Source organism: Populus euphratica, unplaced genomic scaffold (assembly GCF_000495115.2).
Source record: "Populus euphratica unplaced genomic scaffold, PopEup_1.0 scaffold37.1, whole genome shotgun sequence".
NCBI lineage: Eukaryota > Viridiplantae > Streptophyta > Magnoliopsida > Malpighiales > Salicaceae > Populus > Populus euphratica.
Window position 1 is genome coordinate 375,290 of NW_011499909.1, and position 19,810 is coordinate 395,099.

General features: G+C 31.4%; 2 protein-coding genes and 1 long non-coding RNA gene across 4 annotated transcripts; 1 reads left to right on the plus strand and 2 right to left on the minus strand.

The window, feature by feature from the left end:
- Positions 1 to 9,432: 9,432 nt before the first annotated feature.
- On the minus strand, positions 9,433 to 13,470 carry LOC105133726 (peptidyl-prolyl cis-trans isomerase CYP20-2, chloroplastic-like). The gene is made up of 7 exons (XM_011037818.1): positions 13,218 to 13,470; positions 12,883 to 13,110; positions 12,348 to 12,498; positions 12,150 to 12,238; positions 11,114 to 11,168; positions 10,794 to 10,879; positions 9,433 to 9,842 (listed from the first exon to the last, which is right to left on the minus strand). The coding sequence occupies exons 1-7, from the start codon at positions 13,239 to 13,241 to the stop codon at positions 9,684 to 9,686; spliced, it is 792 nt and encodes a 263-aa protein (XP_011036120.1). The 5' UTR covers positions 13,242 to 13,470; the 3' UTR covers positions 9,433 to 9,683.
- Positions 13,471 to 14,079: 609 nt separating this feature from the next.
- On the minus strand, positions 14,080 to 19,539 carry LOC105133728 (uncharacterized protein C1F8.04c-like). 2 transcript variants are annotated; one of them, XM_011037819.1, is made up of 10 exons: positions 19,210 to 19,536; positions 18,940 to 19,112; positions 18,701 to 18,859; positions 17,805 to 17,954; positions 17,110 to 17,253; positions 16,261 to 16,417; positions 15,610 to 15,782; positions 15,328 to 15,383; positions 14,721 to 14,823; positions 14,080 to 14,515 (listed from the first exon to the last, which is right to left on the minus strand). In XM_011037819.1, exons 1-10 carry the CDS (start codon positions 19,427 to 19,429, stop codon positions 14,426 to 14,428), a joined length of 1,425 nt encoding a protein of 474 aa, XP_011036121.1. In that variant the 5' UTR covers positions 19,430 to 19,536; the 3' UTR covers positions 14,080 to 14,425. The 2 variants fall into 2 exon arrangements, with proteins under 2 accessions (XP_011036121.1, XP_011036122.1); XM_011037820.1 differs by lacking the exons at positions 14,080 to 14,515; positions 14,721 to 14,823 and having other exon boundaries at positions 15,331 to 15,383; positions 15,555 to 15,782; positions 19,210 to 19,539.
- Positions 15,779 to 16,179, plus strand: LOC105133727 (uncharacterized). The gene is made up of 2 exons (XR_843852.1): positions 15,779 to 16,030; positions 16,073 to 16,179. It is a non-coding gene; the product is annotated as an uncharacterized LOC105133727 (long non-coding RNA).
- Positions 19,540 to 19,810: the final 271 nt, after the last annotated feature.

Here is a 19,810-nt window from a genome sequence, read left to right on the forward strand (position 1 = left end):
ATTTATAAACTAGGAGGATACATATTTATTTACAAACTAATAAAACAAGTCCAGATTCACAAGGAAATTTAGCCGTCAAAATAATAATTCAAAATAGTTATAATTTTGTATTCGATCATTGCTTTTAAATTTTTATATAAATTTCTAAAGACTATTTTTTATAGTAATTACTTTATCACTATACATATTATTAAATATCTATATTTCAATCTATATTTCAAGAATATCACTTTGAGACCCTCACTTTGATAGTTTTTATAATTTTTATTGTTATTTTGTAATTGATCAATAAATTTATTTGACTATTATAAACTAATAAATTGATAATTTTAAATCATAATATTAATTATAATTCTATCATGATTGTGAGCCATGATATTAATTATGATTTTATTGTGATTCTTAACAAATGATATTTAATTAAAATTATAGTTAAAAAAATATAATATTTAATTAAATATCGCATTTAAAAACTATAATACCTGAAAATATGCTATTTTAGCATAAATACATCTTGCTGCTATGATAATTCTAATTTATCTTAATGTTAATTGCTAAGGTTAGAAGATTTGTTTGTGGCTCTCATTACTTGTAATGATTTTGTAATTAAGACTTAATTTAAGAAATAATAAAAAACCAAACGGCAGAAAAGTGACCGACAGAATCTCAATGGCGGAGGGAAGATGTCACGCAACTCCACGTCCCTAGCACCACTTAATGTGCCTCTCACACATCTCTTTCTCATTTATATTACTTATTTATGATAGCTTCATCAGCAACGTACACGTGTCAGAATAAAGTCCGCCAAACACCAGCCGCCTCTCTACGTGGGGCCACCTTTCGAAGTGTTGGTGGGACCCAAGCTCGCCGTTTTGAAGCGGGGCGAGGGTCGGATATTTAGATGGACAAAATGGTCCAGCACGTTGGTCACGTGGTTGAGATTCTATAAGATCCTCTTCGAAACACGTGCAAAATTTTCCAGACAAAATCATTATACAATGCCATATGATGTCATGTCATAACAATATTAATTTATTACGTTTATAAGGTAAAAGACGAATGTTGCTTGCCTACTCTGAACAGTACGGAGATGGAGACGTAGCCAAAATACACAGGATTTATTTAAAAAAATTATAATAGTAAATTAAAAGTTTTTGATGACAAATTAGAATAACAAAAAAAGTGAAATGGTATATTTTTGTCTTGTTATATTTTTAAAAGACAATTTATCACGCTTTAAAATACACATTATTTTAAGTGTGATATTATGAGTTAATTAGTCGATTGAATATAATTATATAATTAATTGATTATTTAATATAAAAATCATAATTTTACTTTTTATTTTTATTTAAATATATTTTATAAATAAAAATATATATTTTTATTCAACTTGTAAACCTAAAATCATACTTTAATTAAAATTTTAAATAGTTATTATTCATGCATTAGTTCTTAAATGTGATTTTTAGTAGTTACGTGTGGAATCTTCTATAATTAAATGAGAAATTATCTTAAATAGATTATATAGATAATCCAGTAGAAGTATTTATATATCAATAAGATAGATTCACACCCATAAAAAGATTTTATTATACCAGACTAAAATGAAGACTCAAAAAAATAATAACTTTTTATTCAATAATTGGATCTCACTCAAATTTTTATAGTATTTTTCATAAATTATTTTTTTTATAATAGTTATTATATTATTATAAAGACCATCAAATCTTTAGATTTAAAAAAATATCACCCTAGAATCCAGTTATGATGGTTCGTGATTTTCCTTACAAATCGATCAACCAATTAGTCCTGATTTTAAATAAATATCATGGTTATGAACCATAATATCAATTAGATTTTATCATCATGTTCAATCATAACACTAAGAATATGCTATTTCACCAAAACTTTTTGTTTTTATTCCATTTTGTTAATTGTTAAATTTATCAAAATAAACATGATGGAATTCAAACCAAACTTTATATATATACAAGTTTGGTCTAAAATTCATTTTCATCAATATCTATTTCACTATAAAATTCATTGTTCAAAATAAGCATTTCTTCTTTCTTTTTTAACACCTTTTCAGGTTTTTTCTTTTTCTTTAAGGCATAATATATTTGTTAATATATTTATTATTTTAAGAATTTTTTTATATTTTTGAACTTTTTATTTTTTCATTTTTTTTGAATTTTTTATTTTTAAAATTTTTTTTGTTCACTTTTTTAATTTTTTTTTGTTTATCTTTTTGTAATATTGATATAATTGAAAATTAAATTTTTCTAATTCAATTCATTTTATTTTTCCTTTCTACAGGGTTAAAATGATTTATATACTTGCGGATAACCTAAGTTATTCTAATTTACAAGTTTAATGGATTTTTTTTTAATTGAACTTGATTTTGTTATTATTTATCTATTATAGTTAACAACAACGGCTTTAGAAAAAAACCATTATACATAAAGTTAAGACATATAAAAAAAATATTATAGCTTTCCTCACATGTTATTATGGATTGCTAAAAAAAATTATTTTTTAAAATGTTTTTTGTCAATTTTATTTTTTTAATATTAAATTGGTTAAAATTTTAGATTTGTAATTTTTCTTGTAAAATATTGTAGATTATTATAGTATCTTTCCACATGATTTTTCTATTTTATCATATATAAAGCTAAAACATATAGGGAAAATACTGTAACTTTTCTTAAATGTTAATGTGGATTGTTACAGTATTTTTTTCTATAATAGTTTTTTTCTTTTTTTCCCTTAAAATTGTCATTGCTAATTTTATTTTTTAATATAAAGCTGGTTAAAAATTTAGTTTTATAATGTTTTTTGTAAAATACCGTGAATTGTTACAATGTTTCCTTACATGGTTTTTCTGCATTGTTGATTTTATCTAAAATTGCTAATAATTTGTTCTCCTTTTCCTTTTATATCCTTCCTTTCATGTTCCTAACTATGGTGTCTATAAACAATTCCTACAAATATTTCTAACTTTGGTTTTAATAAATATCGCACAAATCCAAAAAATACGATACTCCTAACTCTTGTATTAATGAATATTTTTGCAAAAAATAAATTTGAAGAAGAAATTTTTAAATGCCATTTTTCTTGTTTATCCTTTATTTTTATTGACCTTTTCAAATGGCAACAAAAAAAAAAACCTTGCGCGATATATTTGCATTTAACAGTAATAGTCTAAAAAAATACTAGCATATAGAAAAAAAATAAAATAAAGTGTGAGGGGCTTACAAATAAATCAAAGAAGACCTCCAAATATTTTTAGAATTTTTTGACATAAAAAAGCAGCTCATTTGGCCAAACATCAACTAAAATGAGTATAAAAATTATGGCAAGACATAAGGATATATTTTGCCAAACACATTTTGGCCTGACTGGTTCTAAAGCCCAAACTTGACCCATTTTTTTTTTTTAGGGCTGGGTATAGCCTTGCCACCATGAACTTAATTGGACTCAATCGGCCTAGCCAGATCACTAGTCTAAGCCAGTAACCCGGTTAGGCAGCAAATACGTGTGGCTTAAACCTCGCGTGTATTGCATAGGGGTGAAGGTAATTAAATTACCTTTGCCTTGCTTTCTTTTGCAATAAATATATAGAAACAAAGAGAAAGGGAAGGCCTTACCTAATGATGATGAAGGTAAACACAATATTAATAGTTCAAGCACTCCTCGAGAATTATCTCTTCTTCCTCCCCCTTTCGACTTCTCTTTTCTTTTGTTTTTTGTTCAGCCTCTCCCTCCTCTGCTTTTGTTTGTTCTCCTTTATTTTCTCTCTCTTTTTTTTCTCTTATTTTTTTGTCATTCTCCTTTTGTCGATTGGTAAGGTATTTATAGGAACCAATCTTCCTCTCCCTCCACGTAACATCTCTCTTTCTGATAAGCATGGTCTGAGGGATGAGTACTGTTTTGAGGGAGTCAATCTTTGCTAGGACTCAGATGCAAAGTGTTTCATTGATCTTCATGAGGATAGGGATCTGTTTTTGTGTTTAAACATGCCTGAGATGCTAGCATGTCACTGTCTTTCTCTTCCTTATAGGTGGGTTTCCAACGACAGAGGAAGAAGAAGAAGAAATCTATGAATGTCCAAAACAGTGTCGTTTTGGATTGAAATTTTCCCATTTCTTAATTTGGTTCTTGCAATTTTCAAATTTCACATTTAACCCCAAATCTTTTCAATTTCAAAATTTAACCCCTTTATCATTAAATTAAAAAAAAAGGGTTCAAATTTGAGTGACAACAATTATAATACGTAGGGAAATCACTATAGCTTTCCTTGCAAATTACTATGGATAGCTAAAATATTTTTTTCCACATATTTTTTTTAAAATTTATTTATCAATTTTATTTTTTTAACTATTGAGCTAGTTAAAAATTACAATTATAAGTAATGCTAAATCATGTGGGGAAAACATTGTAGTTTTTTACACAAAATACTATGGATTGCTAAAGTTTTTTCTCTCATAGTTTTTTTCCAATTTCTTTTGTGTTTTTTTGTAATATTTTTTTATAAATTTATCTTTGTTGATTTTTTTAATATTGAACTGGTTAGAATTTAACTTTATAATAACTTGATTATATAGAGAAAGCACTGTAACTTTCCTTAAAAAATAATGTGGATTGCTACAGTATTTCTCTATATAGTTTTTTTCTTATGATTTTTTTAAAAATATCTATCAATTTTATTTTTTTAATATTGAGATAGTTGAAAATTTGAATTATAAGTAATTACAAATAAGGCTAAATTATGTTGAGAAAACATTGTAACTTTGATCACAAAACACTGTAAATTGCTACAGTATTTCCAATATGATTTTTTTCGTTGTTTTTTTGTTATGTTTCTTTTTCTAAAATTTTCTCTATTGATTTTTTTTAATATTAAGTTGATTGAAAATTTAGTTTTGTAATGTTTTTCTTTGAAACACTGTGAATTAATGTAGTGTTTTTCCATGTGATTTTTTTCAAAATTATCTATGTCAACTTTATTTTTAAAAATATTGAGTTGGTTAAAAATTATAATTAAAATAAAGGTAAATTATTTAGGAAAAACATTGTAGTTTTCCTTACAAAACATTGTAAATTGCACAATATTTTACTAAATAGTTTTTTATGATTTTTTTCTAAAATTATCACTGTCAATTTTATTAGTGAATTACTACAACGCTTTTTTTCATGGGATTTTTTTCTTTTAAAATTATTTTTATTGATTTTTTTTAATATTAAGTTAGTAGAAAATTTAGTTTTGTAAATTTTTTTATTAATAAAAAAGCTAAATTATAAGGAGAAAATATTTTATTTTTTCTCATAAAACACTATAAATTATTATAAATTAGTTTATTTAATTTCTATATTTTTTATCACCAACATAATTTTTTTTTTATAAAATATTATCTCAATTATAATTTTAGTTTTTATTATTTATCTAACACATATTCATAATTTCATGACAGGGTACAGGCATCTTATCTCATTAATTTTCAAAAGCATCATTGTAGATAATGACAAGGTCGAGTGGTGGTTCCATTGCGTAACTTGAATAGTTGCTGGATCTATAAAGATAAAACTACATTGAACATTTTATTCTCATTGTTTAAAATATAGATTTTTTACTGGGTTTAGATTATTAAGTTATTTTCTTATATATTGTTAAAACTTATCATAACTAATTAATGTGGTATATGAAAAATCAAATTGTTTTTTCATTTAAGTGATACGACATCCCCATAACATCACAATTATAATGTACATATAATTTTAAATATGACTCCTACGTATTTAAGAAGTGACAGTCACTCGTTTCAGGGGTGTAAAACATTTGTTCAACATAGCATTTAAAAAGTTCCCACACTAACTAAATTCGTCTTTTGATATCGTTTAACCTGAACGATTTACCTAAAGATGGAGTACTATATAGGTTTAATTTATTATCCTCTTCGACTAAACTATATTCATTACTGTAAATAAATCATTGGATCCCTGTATCTGATTTTGATTCCTCTTAATCTTGAGATTTGTAGCATCAAATCATTTTCTCTATAAATGTGTGACATTCCAATCATGCAAAAATCGTGGTCCATGATTGAGTCTCGAACGAAATTAAAGCATGCAAAAGCAAAGAATAACAAAATTTGTTATAAACCAAAAAAACACTATAATTATAAAGAAAAATTCAATATATTTATTTTTTATTCATCAAGGTCTCTACTTGTCAAAAATTATTACAACTATTTTTATAGAAAAACTTAAAAATCCTATTAATATTGAATAAAAAAATAAAAATAAAAAATTTATTCACTCCATTATGGGTCTCATTATCATAATTTTTAATAACAACAATCGACATTAATAAAAATAACATATTAGTTATTAGATGTTTTTTTTTCTATATGGGAACCTTTTTTTTTATCTTACATAAATATATCATGTCCTGCAACATCTTCTAGTTATTATTGTCCAATAACATATAATAATCAACCACCAAAAATCTTTAAACTTTAACACGCGTGCTCTATTATCTCTAACCAAAACCATAAAGATTTGTTAGGTTTTAATATCAATTGATATATATAATAATAAATAATAATAAATTTTATTATAAACTAAAACCCCCAAACATCAAAAACATTATAATTATTAGAAGAAAGTATTTAATTTTTATTCTTTCAAGTCTTTACTTGCCAAACTATTACAATCATTTATATAAAAAAAAAACTAAAAAAGAAACTATTAATATCGAATAAAAAAATTATTCTCTTTAAATAGAAAAAAATTAGAAAATCCTAATAATACTGAATATAAAAATAAAAATAAATTAACTAAAAAAATATTTATTTAAAAAATAATTATGGATCAATAATAAAATTTAAGAACTGGACCGTAGTATTTAGAATTTTTATCACACATGTCATGTAGTCCTCCGGCACCATTCTCTCATTCCTTCATATTGATCAAGTATGAGGCTCGATATGCATAACCTGAACAATTATTGGACCTGCAAGCACGACATTGAGATTATTTTCCTCACTATTTAAAATAAACTTTTTAATAAGTATGTGCTTAGTATATTGATGGATGATTTAAAAAAAAACACCTTTTATTTAAAAATTTATTATTTTTTTACTTTTAAAAATTTATTAAATATTTTTTTTTACTTTTGGTATTAACCTATTGAAATTATCAAAAACTAAAAAAAAACATATTTAACTAGGCAGCTTGTATCCTCAACCAAATCTTCTTTGTAATATGTTATTCAAACGCCTCCTGGGCTATCCAAATAACAAATGAAGCACTTAAATACATAAATTCAACAAAAATGGATGCAATTGATAAGATAAGACACACCTCATTATAAAAGTGAAAAAAGATCATAAAAATTTCAAGGAATATAGTTAGTTCAATTGGTTAAATTTTAAAATTGCTTTCTAAAAATTACTGATTTGAATCTTATAAATTTTAAAATCATTAAAGATTTATATAATTATTAACTTCAAGTTCATGAAATTAGTTAAGATTTACACAAACTGACCAGATATTCATATTAATAATAATTAAAAAACTTCAAGTTCGTGAAATTAGTTAAGATTTGCACAAACTGAACAGATATTCATATTAATAATAATTAAAAAAAATATCATATATGTAGCCATGAGCCTAGAATTGAAAAACTATATACCTTGTCAGCACCAAAATAAACTTTGAACCATATGTGAAGAAGGTTGTGAAATACAAGTGCTAGCAATCTACGGCCTTCATGCCTATTCCACATACAACTTTTTTTTTTTAGCCCACTCCAGCATCCTTAAATCGCTGTATATCTCTTTAGAACATACATTGATTCAAGTAACTTATTTAAGAATTAACTACCAGGCCAACTGTGGGAAAAACTCTTTTAAAATATGAACAATCTGTTCCTGAAATTCGAAAATGCTGCAGCTCTTTTAAATTAGTCCCATTTATAAATTTGAAAGTACATTTTCATTCAAAATACATATACTTTTTTAAACAACTCTTTTATGATTTTCTCAACAGATATGTTTATTTTTTAACAAATATGAATTAGTTTTAATATATATTCTTTTTAATAAGTCTATTTCATTAATAGTTTCTGTTCAATACAATCTTCTATGATTTTTTTCATTAAAAAATATATTTTAATAAGGCAATGTTTTGATTACATAGATTTATCAAAATCTCAAATAGACACCACAATATTTAACTAGCTCTTAATTTTATAACGGATGTTTTTCTCATCATATAGCTAAATAAAAAATTATTAAAAAAATTATTAAACCCAATTAAATCTTATAATTTAGATCGCAAATTTAATTTATTAATTTCATGAGTTTCTATTTTTTTTATTACATGGTTAAATAAAAATTATTAAAAAATTTATAAGATTTAATTGAACATATAACCTGAATTACAAGTTTAAACGATTAACTTTGATTGATTAAGAATTAAATTTTTTATTTTTTTTACTTTTAAAGTTATAGTTAAGATTTTTTTTTATGTTAAAAAAAAGTATGAAATGCCATCATGTTTAATTTTTTATGCTAAAAAAAATTACCTAGCCCGTGATAGATAAAGCAAAAGTCAAGTAGCTAGTTTCCAACTATTGCTCGACTATTGGGATATTTGTTGTTTTCTTTTTTCTTTTTTCTTTTTTGAGTTGAGGGTAAAAAGAATTGTTTAACTTCATTTGTTGGTGGTCATCGGGAAAATAACCACAGCTATTGGAGGATAAAAATACGGCTATGATTGTCAGAACCTATATACTTTTTATTAACGTGGAAGTTCAGGCCGTTGATCAGATTCTCCTCGACCTCCATATTAGAATTTTAACCACAGGTGTATCAAGCTACTATTATGATAACTCTTCGAATAATCACCGGGATCAGACACAACAGGCTTCCCTGTTGTTCGGTAGGAGCACTGACACTGGTAAATTAGGATCATGCCTGATTTCAATCTAGGTTTTCTGGGAGATTTTAGCATGTTTCATTGACATTACATTTTTAAACGCCATTGGGAGATTCTACGAGAGTCATGATACGTAATAATTGAGTTTCAATAATTGAATACTGAAATTTCATTTATTTTTATATAATAACCTACGTTTTCTGGGTGCAGTTCAGTACTATTTAGTGGGCCCTTTCCAATGCCTCTCACTTTTTAGAAGTAGGGGTGTTAAGATAAACTGAATCAATCTATCATCCCTAGGCCCAGTGAGTGGTTTTCTGGTGGCCTCATAGAACCCATGTATCCTAAGGCCATACTCGGGCTCAAGTCCATCCTAATCAAGCTAACCCACTACAGATCCGGGTCGCAAGTAAATGTCGAAGTAGGCCGCCTGTGATCCCTTGGAATAACTGATAGCATTATGAAGATAATCATCGTCCTGCCATCATGAGTAAGATAACAACGAAGTCCATTGTGGAAGTTTGGATCAAAAGTTGAAAATGATATGCCTTAACAACCACCCGATAAAAATTTTCCTATCCGAGGAACAACTCTTTTAGCTGAAGCTTTCTAATGGATACAAGTGAGCAAAGAAACTGTCAGAGATTGATTCCATACTCATTTAGACAAAAGCCCTCCAAGAGGGGTAGACTTCTCTCAGGTTCGATGTCGAGGAGAATAGAATAGATGGATAGAATTGATCACGCCTCAGTCATGGGAAGCTCGCCACTTTCAAGGATCACAACTCTCTTTGTGGGACGGTCTCCTCTGTCTGTCTCTTGTGACTCGATCAATTTAACAATGTCCATGCCTTCCAAAACTTGCCCAAACACAACATGCCTTTGATCTAGCCATGGAGTCTTCCATTTCCCGTGAACAGACAAACAAAACGAAAGTGTGTCAAGTTATATAAATGTAACATAAATCTGCAAAGATTTGACCACTGAACTAGAAGGAATTGATCAACAGATCACATAAGAAGCATTTGCAGAAAATAACCTGTCTCCATTAGTGACTACTAAAAATCACGCTAGCTATAAGAAATAGGTACAAAGCCGACAGAAAGATGAAAGCAGCCTACTGTAAGAGAATGGAACTTCATTGGTAAAACTTAAGTTGATACAGACCATATCAGTTAGCACAAACTAAAAGAGTACCAAATGGATTTGGATTGTCAGAGTGGATTCCAATTTTCAAGCACCTACATAGACCATCTACACACAAGCATGATCAACAAGCAGTGGTTTTCAATACATCGCAATTTTGCCTTCTTTATAATGGCCTCATCACATGCATAAAACAGTCCGACAGGAAAAATCACCTGCATAGTTTCCAGAAGGGGATAGCCCAGAAAATAACCACCTGAAAATTTTATTCCATTCCTTCACCCCTCTTGGGAGGTACAAAGTTAAACCCCATTTAATTACAACTAAGATTTTGTACATTCCAAAAGCTGTGTTAGAGTTGGCTTCAGAAACAATGACCTATTTTCCAAGTTCCCTTGATCTCTTCCCCATTATACCTCAAATCAAGTAACCATGCAATTTATTATGTTAAACATATTTCAAGTTCTTGACTTCACAAAGAGAGAACCCCTAGGGAAATTTCTAGTAGATATAGGAATCATTTTCCTTCTTTAATCTCTCTATTTGAAATCCTGCTCCATATATATTCGAAAAAACACTAATGATAAAAACTCTCGGGTATTGTTACAATAGGATATGATGTGTTTGTATGTACACCCTCATATGTGCATGTCTCCACGCACATGCATGAGGAACATGTATCTAAATGGAAAGACAATTATTTACCTTAACAGTGCAGATAAAAAATTGGCTTCCATTGGTGTTGGGCCCTGCATTTGCCATACTAAGAACTCCTGGTCCAATATGTGACACTGCAAAACATTTGATTGAGATTTCATAATTAGGCATCCGGTGGCAAAAACTCATTATTAAAATACAGGAAAATTTCTGTTTAGGGACCGCGCAAGCTTAAAACAGGATGAGAGTGAGTTATGGAGAAGGGATCATCTATCTTCAACCAAAGAAACTTCCTAGGTGGGATTTTCATGTTTACTGAACATGGACTCCAACCTAGAGCAATAGTTACATGAGAAGTACAGACTTACACTTGAAGTTTTCATCTTTGAATGTGCGGCCATATATGCTCTTACCTCCAGTGCCCTGCAAGTATTTCCAAATACTGACAATTAGAATACATTACTAATTTAAAACACTTTAGAATGCCTTAAGTACAAAGCTTAGAATATCATGGACAATGTTTCATTTCTTAACAAACACTCACGGAAACAAGGGAAACAAAAGCATAGAAATTGAATAAAGAGAAAATTTCAAGGGTTTTAGAAACTGAACTGAGCATCTATTTTCAAAATAAATCCATAAACCCTAAACTTAAATGGAGATCCCATCCCAACTAAGATATCCTTTTCAAAATAAATGTTGCCAAGCACACTAGACAAATCATGTAAACTTTCTAACTAAACCCACAAGAGTGCAGAGATTCCCATTCATTTGACCCTTAACTTGACCTGTAAAGTGCACATATCCTTGTTCAACTAAAGAAAATATTTACACACGGGCCATTTAAAGCATTAGGTCAACCCCCTCACACATCTCAATCACAAGTTCGCAACTTGAATAGTGATAAATCCTATATATTTGCAGCACAGCCAACTTATTCAATGAATCAAATTTCACAAACTATAAGTTTGACAAGAAAGCACCTTGTGTTTCTGAAATGCATTTAAATACTGGTGCAGCTCTGATATATCAGACCAAGTGATGAAAAACTTCAAAGTGATCTCTTATTTCATAAATAGTGAAATATTTCTTAGAATAAAGAACACCACATTGTTCAATAGGAACTTGAAAGGTGAAATTGTTTAGGAGGTAAGAAAATTAGGGTGGAAACGAGATATTCAAGTTCCCATAGCATGCAACCAAAATTCTTGCTCTTTATCAGATTTTAAGCAAATATTACAATTTCTAGTGAGACAATAAAGGGAGGCGAAGAGATCCTTTAACAATAACAAAAGGCCACTAGCACTGCAAATTAATTGATATCTTTAGTGGTATGTATAATTATGAAACAGGGATTCAAAACTTGCTAACTAACAAGACAATATATTGCAAGAGGGCACTCACATTCCCTTTGTCAAAGTCCCCTCCTTGAATCATGAAATCTTTGATGACACGGTGGAAAGCAGAATTTTTGTAGCCGAAGCCCTTCTCTCCTGATCAAAATACATAATTGAAAGCAAATTATAAAAAATTCAAAGCGTTGATGCTAAGGAAAGAAAAGAGCTAATGGATAGTATAGATCCAAAGTTCATATGACACAACCTGTACATAATGCACGGAAGTTCTCTGCTGTTTGTGGCACATCATCACCATATAACCCAATGACAATTCTCCCAACAAGCTTCCCTACTGGATTCCCAATCCCTATATCAAAATACACTTTGTTGGTCACCTTTGACTGCAACTCCGCAACCTGAAAATTTTAACAAACAAAAGGAAAATCAAGACACCGATATAAAAAAAAAAAACCACATACAATTCAAACTTCATTCATCCACAAAACTAATTCCACATCAAAACCATCACAAAACAAACTCTAATAAGTATTTCAAACAGCAATTCAAATTTTCTGATCCCAAATTGGTTTCTTAAACTTTACAAAAAGCTGCATATAATCGACAGAGTTCAAGAAAAAAAAAAAAAAAAACAGCTCACTAAAATCTAAAGGGAATACAATATCCAGGTCTCAAGCAAACAATACCCTCAATCAATTGAACCGATAAAATCTACATAATAAACTAGATACACAGAATAACCGGAAAAAAATAGAAAAGAAAACCCCTGCAAAACCCCTTACCTCTGCACTCGCTCGAACGGAGCTTAGAACACGGGATTTCTTCGGAGACGAGGTTGTAAGAGAAGCAAAACGAAGCGAGCCCGAGAAGAACAAGCTCGATGAAGACGAGGAAACATTAGACGGCAACAAATTTCTGCTGGGAAACTTCACTGCATTAAACGCAGTGGAGCTTCCCGATTTTACCCGCGACATGGTATTTATGGGGCTGAATAGTGAGCCCACATTCGGCTGCAAAGAATAAAACACAAAGTTCATGCTGGATTAGTAAAAAAGAAGAACAGTAAAGTAGGGGTGTGCCTGACCAGTGAGAGAATGAAAAGGAAAAAAGGGAGTACCAGAGTTGTAAGAGAAGCCGCCATTGGTGGGGATAGGGATTGTCTATGCAAGTGATAGAGATAGAGAAAGGGAGAAGGTGTTTGGTGTGGAAGCTTTTGCTGGAGAGATGATGATGATGAAGATGAAATTTACAGATATTGTGTTTGGTGTTAACAAAATGACAAATGTGTCCTCTAAGAATCACCAGGGGTCAGGTGTGTTGAAAATCCATAACCAAACCATCAACCCTTTAGCGGCCACCGTAACCCCAAAAAACCCTACCCTTCACCTCCCCTGCTGAAAACAAAAGGTCAACGGAAACAACAAAGATTGTATTATCATCACTATTCAAGTTATTGGTAATTTCGACTTAACCATAAAATTAACACCTTACATTATGCATTTATTTCGTTATTTTAACATTAACAATTAATTAACAAAACAATTAAATCACGTGTGTTAGTTTCACTGTTTATATAAAAAATAATGATATGAGTGGGTCTCACCTTTTCCCCTTCTAATTTAACCTTTTTATGTTATTAGCTTCCATATTATCATAAGAATATAAAAGTTAAAAAATTAAGAACCGGAGACTAAAACATCTAGATATCAAATTTATAATATTTTTTTATTCTAAAAGTTCATTTAATTTATTTTTAATAAATAAATAAATTATCAGTTGAATTATTTTTTAATAAGTTTCTAATGTAAATAAGTTTAATGGTGATAGTTGTTTTCTTTAAACATCCATGAGAAAGAATACTAAACATTTTTTATTTCACAGAATTATAATGCCAGCTTTTAGCCTCCTTTTTTCAGTTCTTCGAGAAATGATACTTTTAAATATGATTTGCCTGTACGTACAATACAATGATCAACAGCTGACTAAACTACTTTCAATTTCATCAAATCAAAGCCGTTTGATCTGTACAAGAATCCATCTTCATGTCAATTTAATCTCAATTTGGAGAGACAATTTTCGTGTCCAAGGCTCTTTCACTTATTATCAGTTTTCTGAACTCGTTCTGCAAGCGTTTCACCAAGATTACAAGCATTGCTTCACAATTGGAAGACAGAAGAAACAGGACTTGAAGGGAAGTTTTAGTGTGTTGTCCCTACACATTTAAGTTGATGGCTGTGCAGAGGACATTCATTCCGTGTCGCCATCAGAATGCAACATCCTTTCCAGGAACAACTGCAAGCATGGAGAACCTTCAGAGGAAACAAATCAGAGGACATTCATTCTGTTGGGTATGTTGATACCAGCCCTCTTCAAAATCTTGCTAGAAGCTTCCTTTGCCGCTAACATAACCTCTCCCTATTTTACAACAATTTGCAATCATAAGCATAGCACAAAACCCCATCGGTCATTGGGGAAAGAGAAGATTGATAAACAAAATGATGTGCATTACAAAGTACCTCATCCACATTCACAACTTGCAATCATAAGCATAGCACGAAACCCCATCGGTCATTGGGGAAAGAGATGATTGATAAACAAAATGATGTCCATTACAAAGTACCTCATCCACATTCACAATCTTCTTGTCCTTCATAATCCACTTGCCATTGCACATTACGGAGACAACATTCTCAGTCCTCATACTGTACACAAGGCTTGAAATGCTGCAGAACAGTAAAACAAACATCAATCCATTGAACCAAGTACATTTATAGGCTGTTACACACAAATCTAATAGAACAAATGCTGCACTTCAGTTCTGAACAGTTCCAGTGGAAAAGAAGAAAATTAGACAGAAGAACTGTGCTGCAATTTCTGATGGCTGATGGCCATGTAGAACACATGACCATGGTTACCAGGAACATGGGACATTTCGGTTGTGGTACAAGATTCAGGACCAGGTACACACTTAGTCAATTTGTGGCACGTAGGGGGTAAGCTTAGCAGGCACATAACTTGACAGTTGTTTACAATTCAGATAAACCTCAAAAGCCCTAAATGAGAATTTTGATAAATGCATTTACATGTGGTTAATCAAAAAGCATACGTTGAGAAGAAGCTGGAGAAACTTCTTTACCCTAAATGGTTGAGTTGACATATATTTAAGGCACTGAGAACATGAGATGAAGAGCTATTATGTTGCAAAAACTTCAAAGCTACTTTCATACCAGTCATGAACAGGAACCATGGACCATGAGTTGGGATGGACCACAGTGATGTCAGCCTACCAAATCATGAAAACAAAGATTAATCAGATTCAAATGCCTGAAAAGACATTAAAAAACCAAGCACTTGTAGTTAAAAGAAGCTAAATCTCTAATTGCAAGTTAAAACGTGAGAGAGGAGGGAGAGGAGAGGAGGGCAGGTGGGGAGGGAGAAGAGCAAGTGATCTAACTTAGAATCCATTTGGGACTGCAACACAGTCCTAATTGGAGCTTTAACAGTCCGACCTTTTTCCCAATTTCAAGGGATCCTATTTCATTATCCCAGAGCACTGTTTTTGCACCATTTATGGTCCCCATTCTGAGAATTGTTTCAGCTGGGAGAGCTGTTGGATCAGTTGTTCCCTTCGCATAAACTTCCCGTCCTTTGTTGATCAAAGAAGCTAGATACATCTCATCAACTACAAAGACAAAAATACCACATAAATTTGCAGTCACCAAGGACCAAGGACATTTTGACCTTAGTGTAAGTATTGACAAAAATTGCTTGAAGGATGAGCTTCGAAATATTATTTTTTCTCCTTAATCTATATTATAGTGCAAAGGAAAATTATCTGACCATGTCTCCAACACAACCCGGGCCCGGACATTTTTATAATGGTACGGGGTGAAAATCTTGTGTTTTAATAGCTACTCTCATTATTTATACATGTAAATCTTGTGTTTTAATAGCTACTCTGATTATTTATACATGTAAGCATGTGTGACGAGGAAGTATTCCCTGTTTCTTTCTTTTTAAAGGTCTGTCTAGGGTTCAATAAAAGGGAAACCAGAAACTGAACACGGCCAAACTTGCATAAAAAACACCACAATAACAGGAAACTACTGAACATCAAAGAAATGTGAGAATGGAAACAAAAAATCATAAATCAAACAAACCGATGCTCATTCTATTATTTGATGGTGCCCCATCTGTTCCCAAGGAAACACAAATGCCAGAATCAAGCATCTCCCTAATAGGTGCAAAACCAAGCATTCTCATTGCAGCAGCAGGACAGTGAGATACTTTGACACCAGCTCTTGAAAGAAAACCTATCTGAAGGAGAAATGATGACAGTCAGATCACTGAGAACATGATCTTAGAATTAGCTAGAGACAAAAGCGCGGATCACAGATGGTAAATGAGGAACAAGCAACCATCAGACAACTAAGAAGCAAATATAACAACATATGTTAGAAAGTCAAAATTTACAACAGCAATTTGAGGGGGGAAGGTGAGTGGAAAGAATTACAAAAAGAATACAATCTGTAAACATCAAGCCACTTTCTACATTTCCCACTACACGCATCAAAATGAAAAATTTCTCTGATGCCAATGGGAAAAAATTGAAAAATAAAATAGTTGGGAGTCAGACTAATCATAGCCAAGGAAGCATGCCATATATGAAAATCCATCTCGCATAATCTTCCTTGAAATCCAACTAGAAAGTGTCATCTTGTTATAATTAGTATAACATGTCCAGTTTCAGAAAATAAATTATTACTTGGATTTAAAAATGTCTCAAATAAGAACCAAAAATAAAAAAAAAAACCCATGGAGATAGAGTAAGCATAAAGAACAGGTTTATATCAAAAAAGTATTACAAACAATCTCAACTATCCACTAATAAAAGAAAAATTCACCTATTTGCAAATTTATTGGACCTTATTTATCTACTTTTTCATGCAAGGATGGTAAACTGATTTATTTCCAAGGCGTCTAGCAGAGAATTAGCAGGAGCAATTCACCTCAGTGTCGTCGACCCAAACTGTATGAGCTGAAAGTAAGTTGTTTTGAAGAAAGTTTATCTTCTCCAAGTGTGTAACAGTCCCGTGTTCAACTTTCCGATTACCCTTCACGAATTGATTCTCATAAGGTATCTCTGCAACATGCTAACAATTGGAAAGATTAGCACAACCTATTTCAACATCTTCTTTCTTTGGCAGGACTTTCAACTTCTGAACCAAGTAAAGTTTATCATGATGGAAAAGGAATTAAAAATATTTTTCATTGCCTTTAATTTATCATTATTATTATTATTTTGGAAGGAAGGAAGGAGAAACATTGTCATCATTGTTTAAGTCCATTTCAAACAGATCATTCTCCTTGCAGTTGACAGCTGACTTGAGTGTTGCATCCTAATTTGGATGGGATATATCCACAGTATCACTATTATGAGGACAAGCTACATGCAGAAACTGAGATTCGTGTCCCTATATAATCAAATTGAATTATGGCATAACATCAAAGAGTCTTGTCACGCGAAAAAATGCTGTTTATTTGGCAAATTCCAGTGCATCTATACTTCCAACCCAAAACAAAAACGTTTTAACAGTTTTCTAATAATAAAACATTTCAATGCACATCAATATTCACCAGATAATAAATCCGCATGTGATTTACAATATAGATGTAACTCTGAGGTAAAGAGAAAGTTCAGTACCATGTGAATTCCAGTTTTCAGTTCCTGAGCTGTATTTCTAGTTTCAAGAAGTAGGCGATCAGTTGAATTCATAATTTGCCTAATTCCAAACCATACTCTAATGCGTCCATCTGCAGTATTATGATGCTTCTCATAAAGCTCCATTTGAGACTGCCCTTGAAGTGAGAAATTTGGCTTCAGTCGATGATATAATTGTCATTTAAAGTAACTAGTACAACAATTGTGGATATAAAAGGGGAAAAATGATACTAAACAACAGAGGATAAGGATGAAATATCTTTGCATAGAGACTTGAACAAAAATGCAACAACAATGTGATAGTGTGTGCCTGAAAACGAAAAGGGCGTAAGATTCACAAACTGGATATGCCTCAAGGGATTTTGAAGCACAACTTTGATCCTAGCTCACACGCAATGACAAGCCTGAGCATTACCTATTTTAAAATAGTTCATGATCACACATATCAGCATAAATGCTTGTCTTTGAGTGGGGAAATAATGGACACAAAGACACTCATCAAGATTCTAAAGTACGATTACAGTTGACACAATCCAAGCTCACTAACAGCCTGAGCATTACTTATGTTACAGTGGTTCATGATCGCGTATATCAGCATAAATGTTCATCTTTGTGGGAAAATCGAGGACACGAAGACACTTAGTAAGATTACACATAGTAAGATTCCAAAGGAAGAAAATTGTAATATCATTCAAAAATGCAAAACACCAAAGCCCGTCATATATTCATCAATGGTTTGCATTTTTCACCACTCAATCAACTCAACAAGCAAGATTGTTCAGAAATTAGTGCCGTAATATAAGCACACGTCAACATATCGAAGAAAAGCATGGTAATGAAAACCACAATATCAACTAAAATCCAGTATAATCCTCAACCTGAATACAGTCATCCGTAGTTCGCATAGCCCAAGATGTAGGCAAACCCTCGCCAGTATCCATAATTGACTCAGTTAAGCAGGCGCGCAAGCCCAATTCTTCAACAGCACGAGCCATTCCAGACACATACTGGCCCCCAGCTTCAGCAAAGCAAGTAACCTATATAAAATAATGATAGTAGTAATAATCCCAAACATCAAACTGAATTCCAATTTAAAGAGAAAAATAAAAGGACTTACACCAGAGTGAATGAGTTCAATTCCACAAAGTAAAGTAGAAAGATAAGAATCATCCTCAGTCATATTAGATTCATAAGGCCAAATACGATGATGCAACCATGTCATCAGATCAACATCATCAGCTATCCCTCTCGCTAGCTGTTGCGATGTGTGCACGTGCGTGTTTATAAATCCTAATGTATTATGATCAGTGGATTCGATTGGAGTATATCTATCAATACAAATAAATAAGCAACAAAAGAGTGACGGAGGGAGGGAGGGATGGAGTACCAGGAAGTAAGATATGACTTTGAAGGTCGATGATTTGGAGATGGTGAGCGAGAGAGGAGAATTGAGAAAGAATATCGGCAGATTGACCTATGGCTTTGATCTTATCTTGTTCGATAGCAATCCCTCCGTTCTTAAAGACACGACTCTCGGGGTCCATGGTGACGATCATGGCATTGTGGATTATCGTCACTGAATTGCTGCTGCTGCTCTTCGTCTCCATTTCTCTCGCACTCTATGCAGTGCTAGTGCTACGCTCTCAGAGTTTGACTTCCCAGAATAGAGTAGAGTGAACTGCTTCGATTTCTAACGGCGTAAACTGGTAATTAAGATTTAAGGCATAGACCGCACCGTTTTGCATATATGCAAGCGTTTAAAAGTGGATTTCGTCCCTCTACTCCAGATTTATTCTCAACTTCATCCCTATACAAATTATTGTCGGATGATGTTTATGTTGAAACTCAAAAAATAAAACCCAGCAGCAGCAGCAGCAGCAATAATGATAACAGTCCCTCTGCTCCAGGTTTATTTTCAATTTCATCCCTGTACAAATTATTGTCGGATGATGCTTATGTTGAAACTCAAAAAATAAAAGCCATGAGCA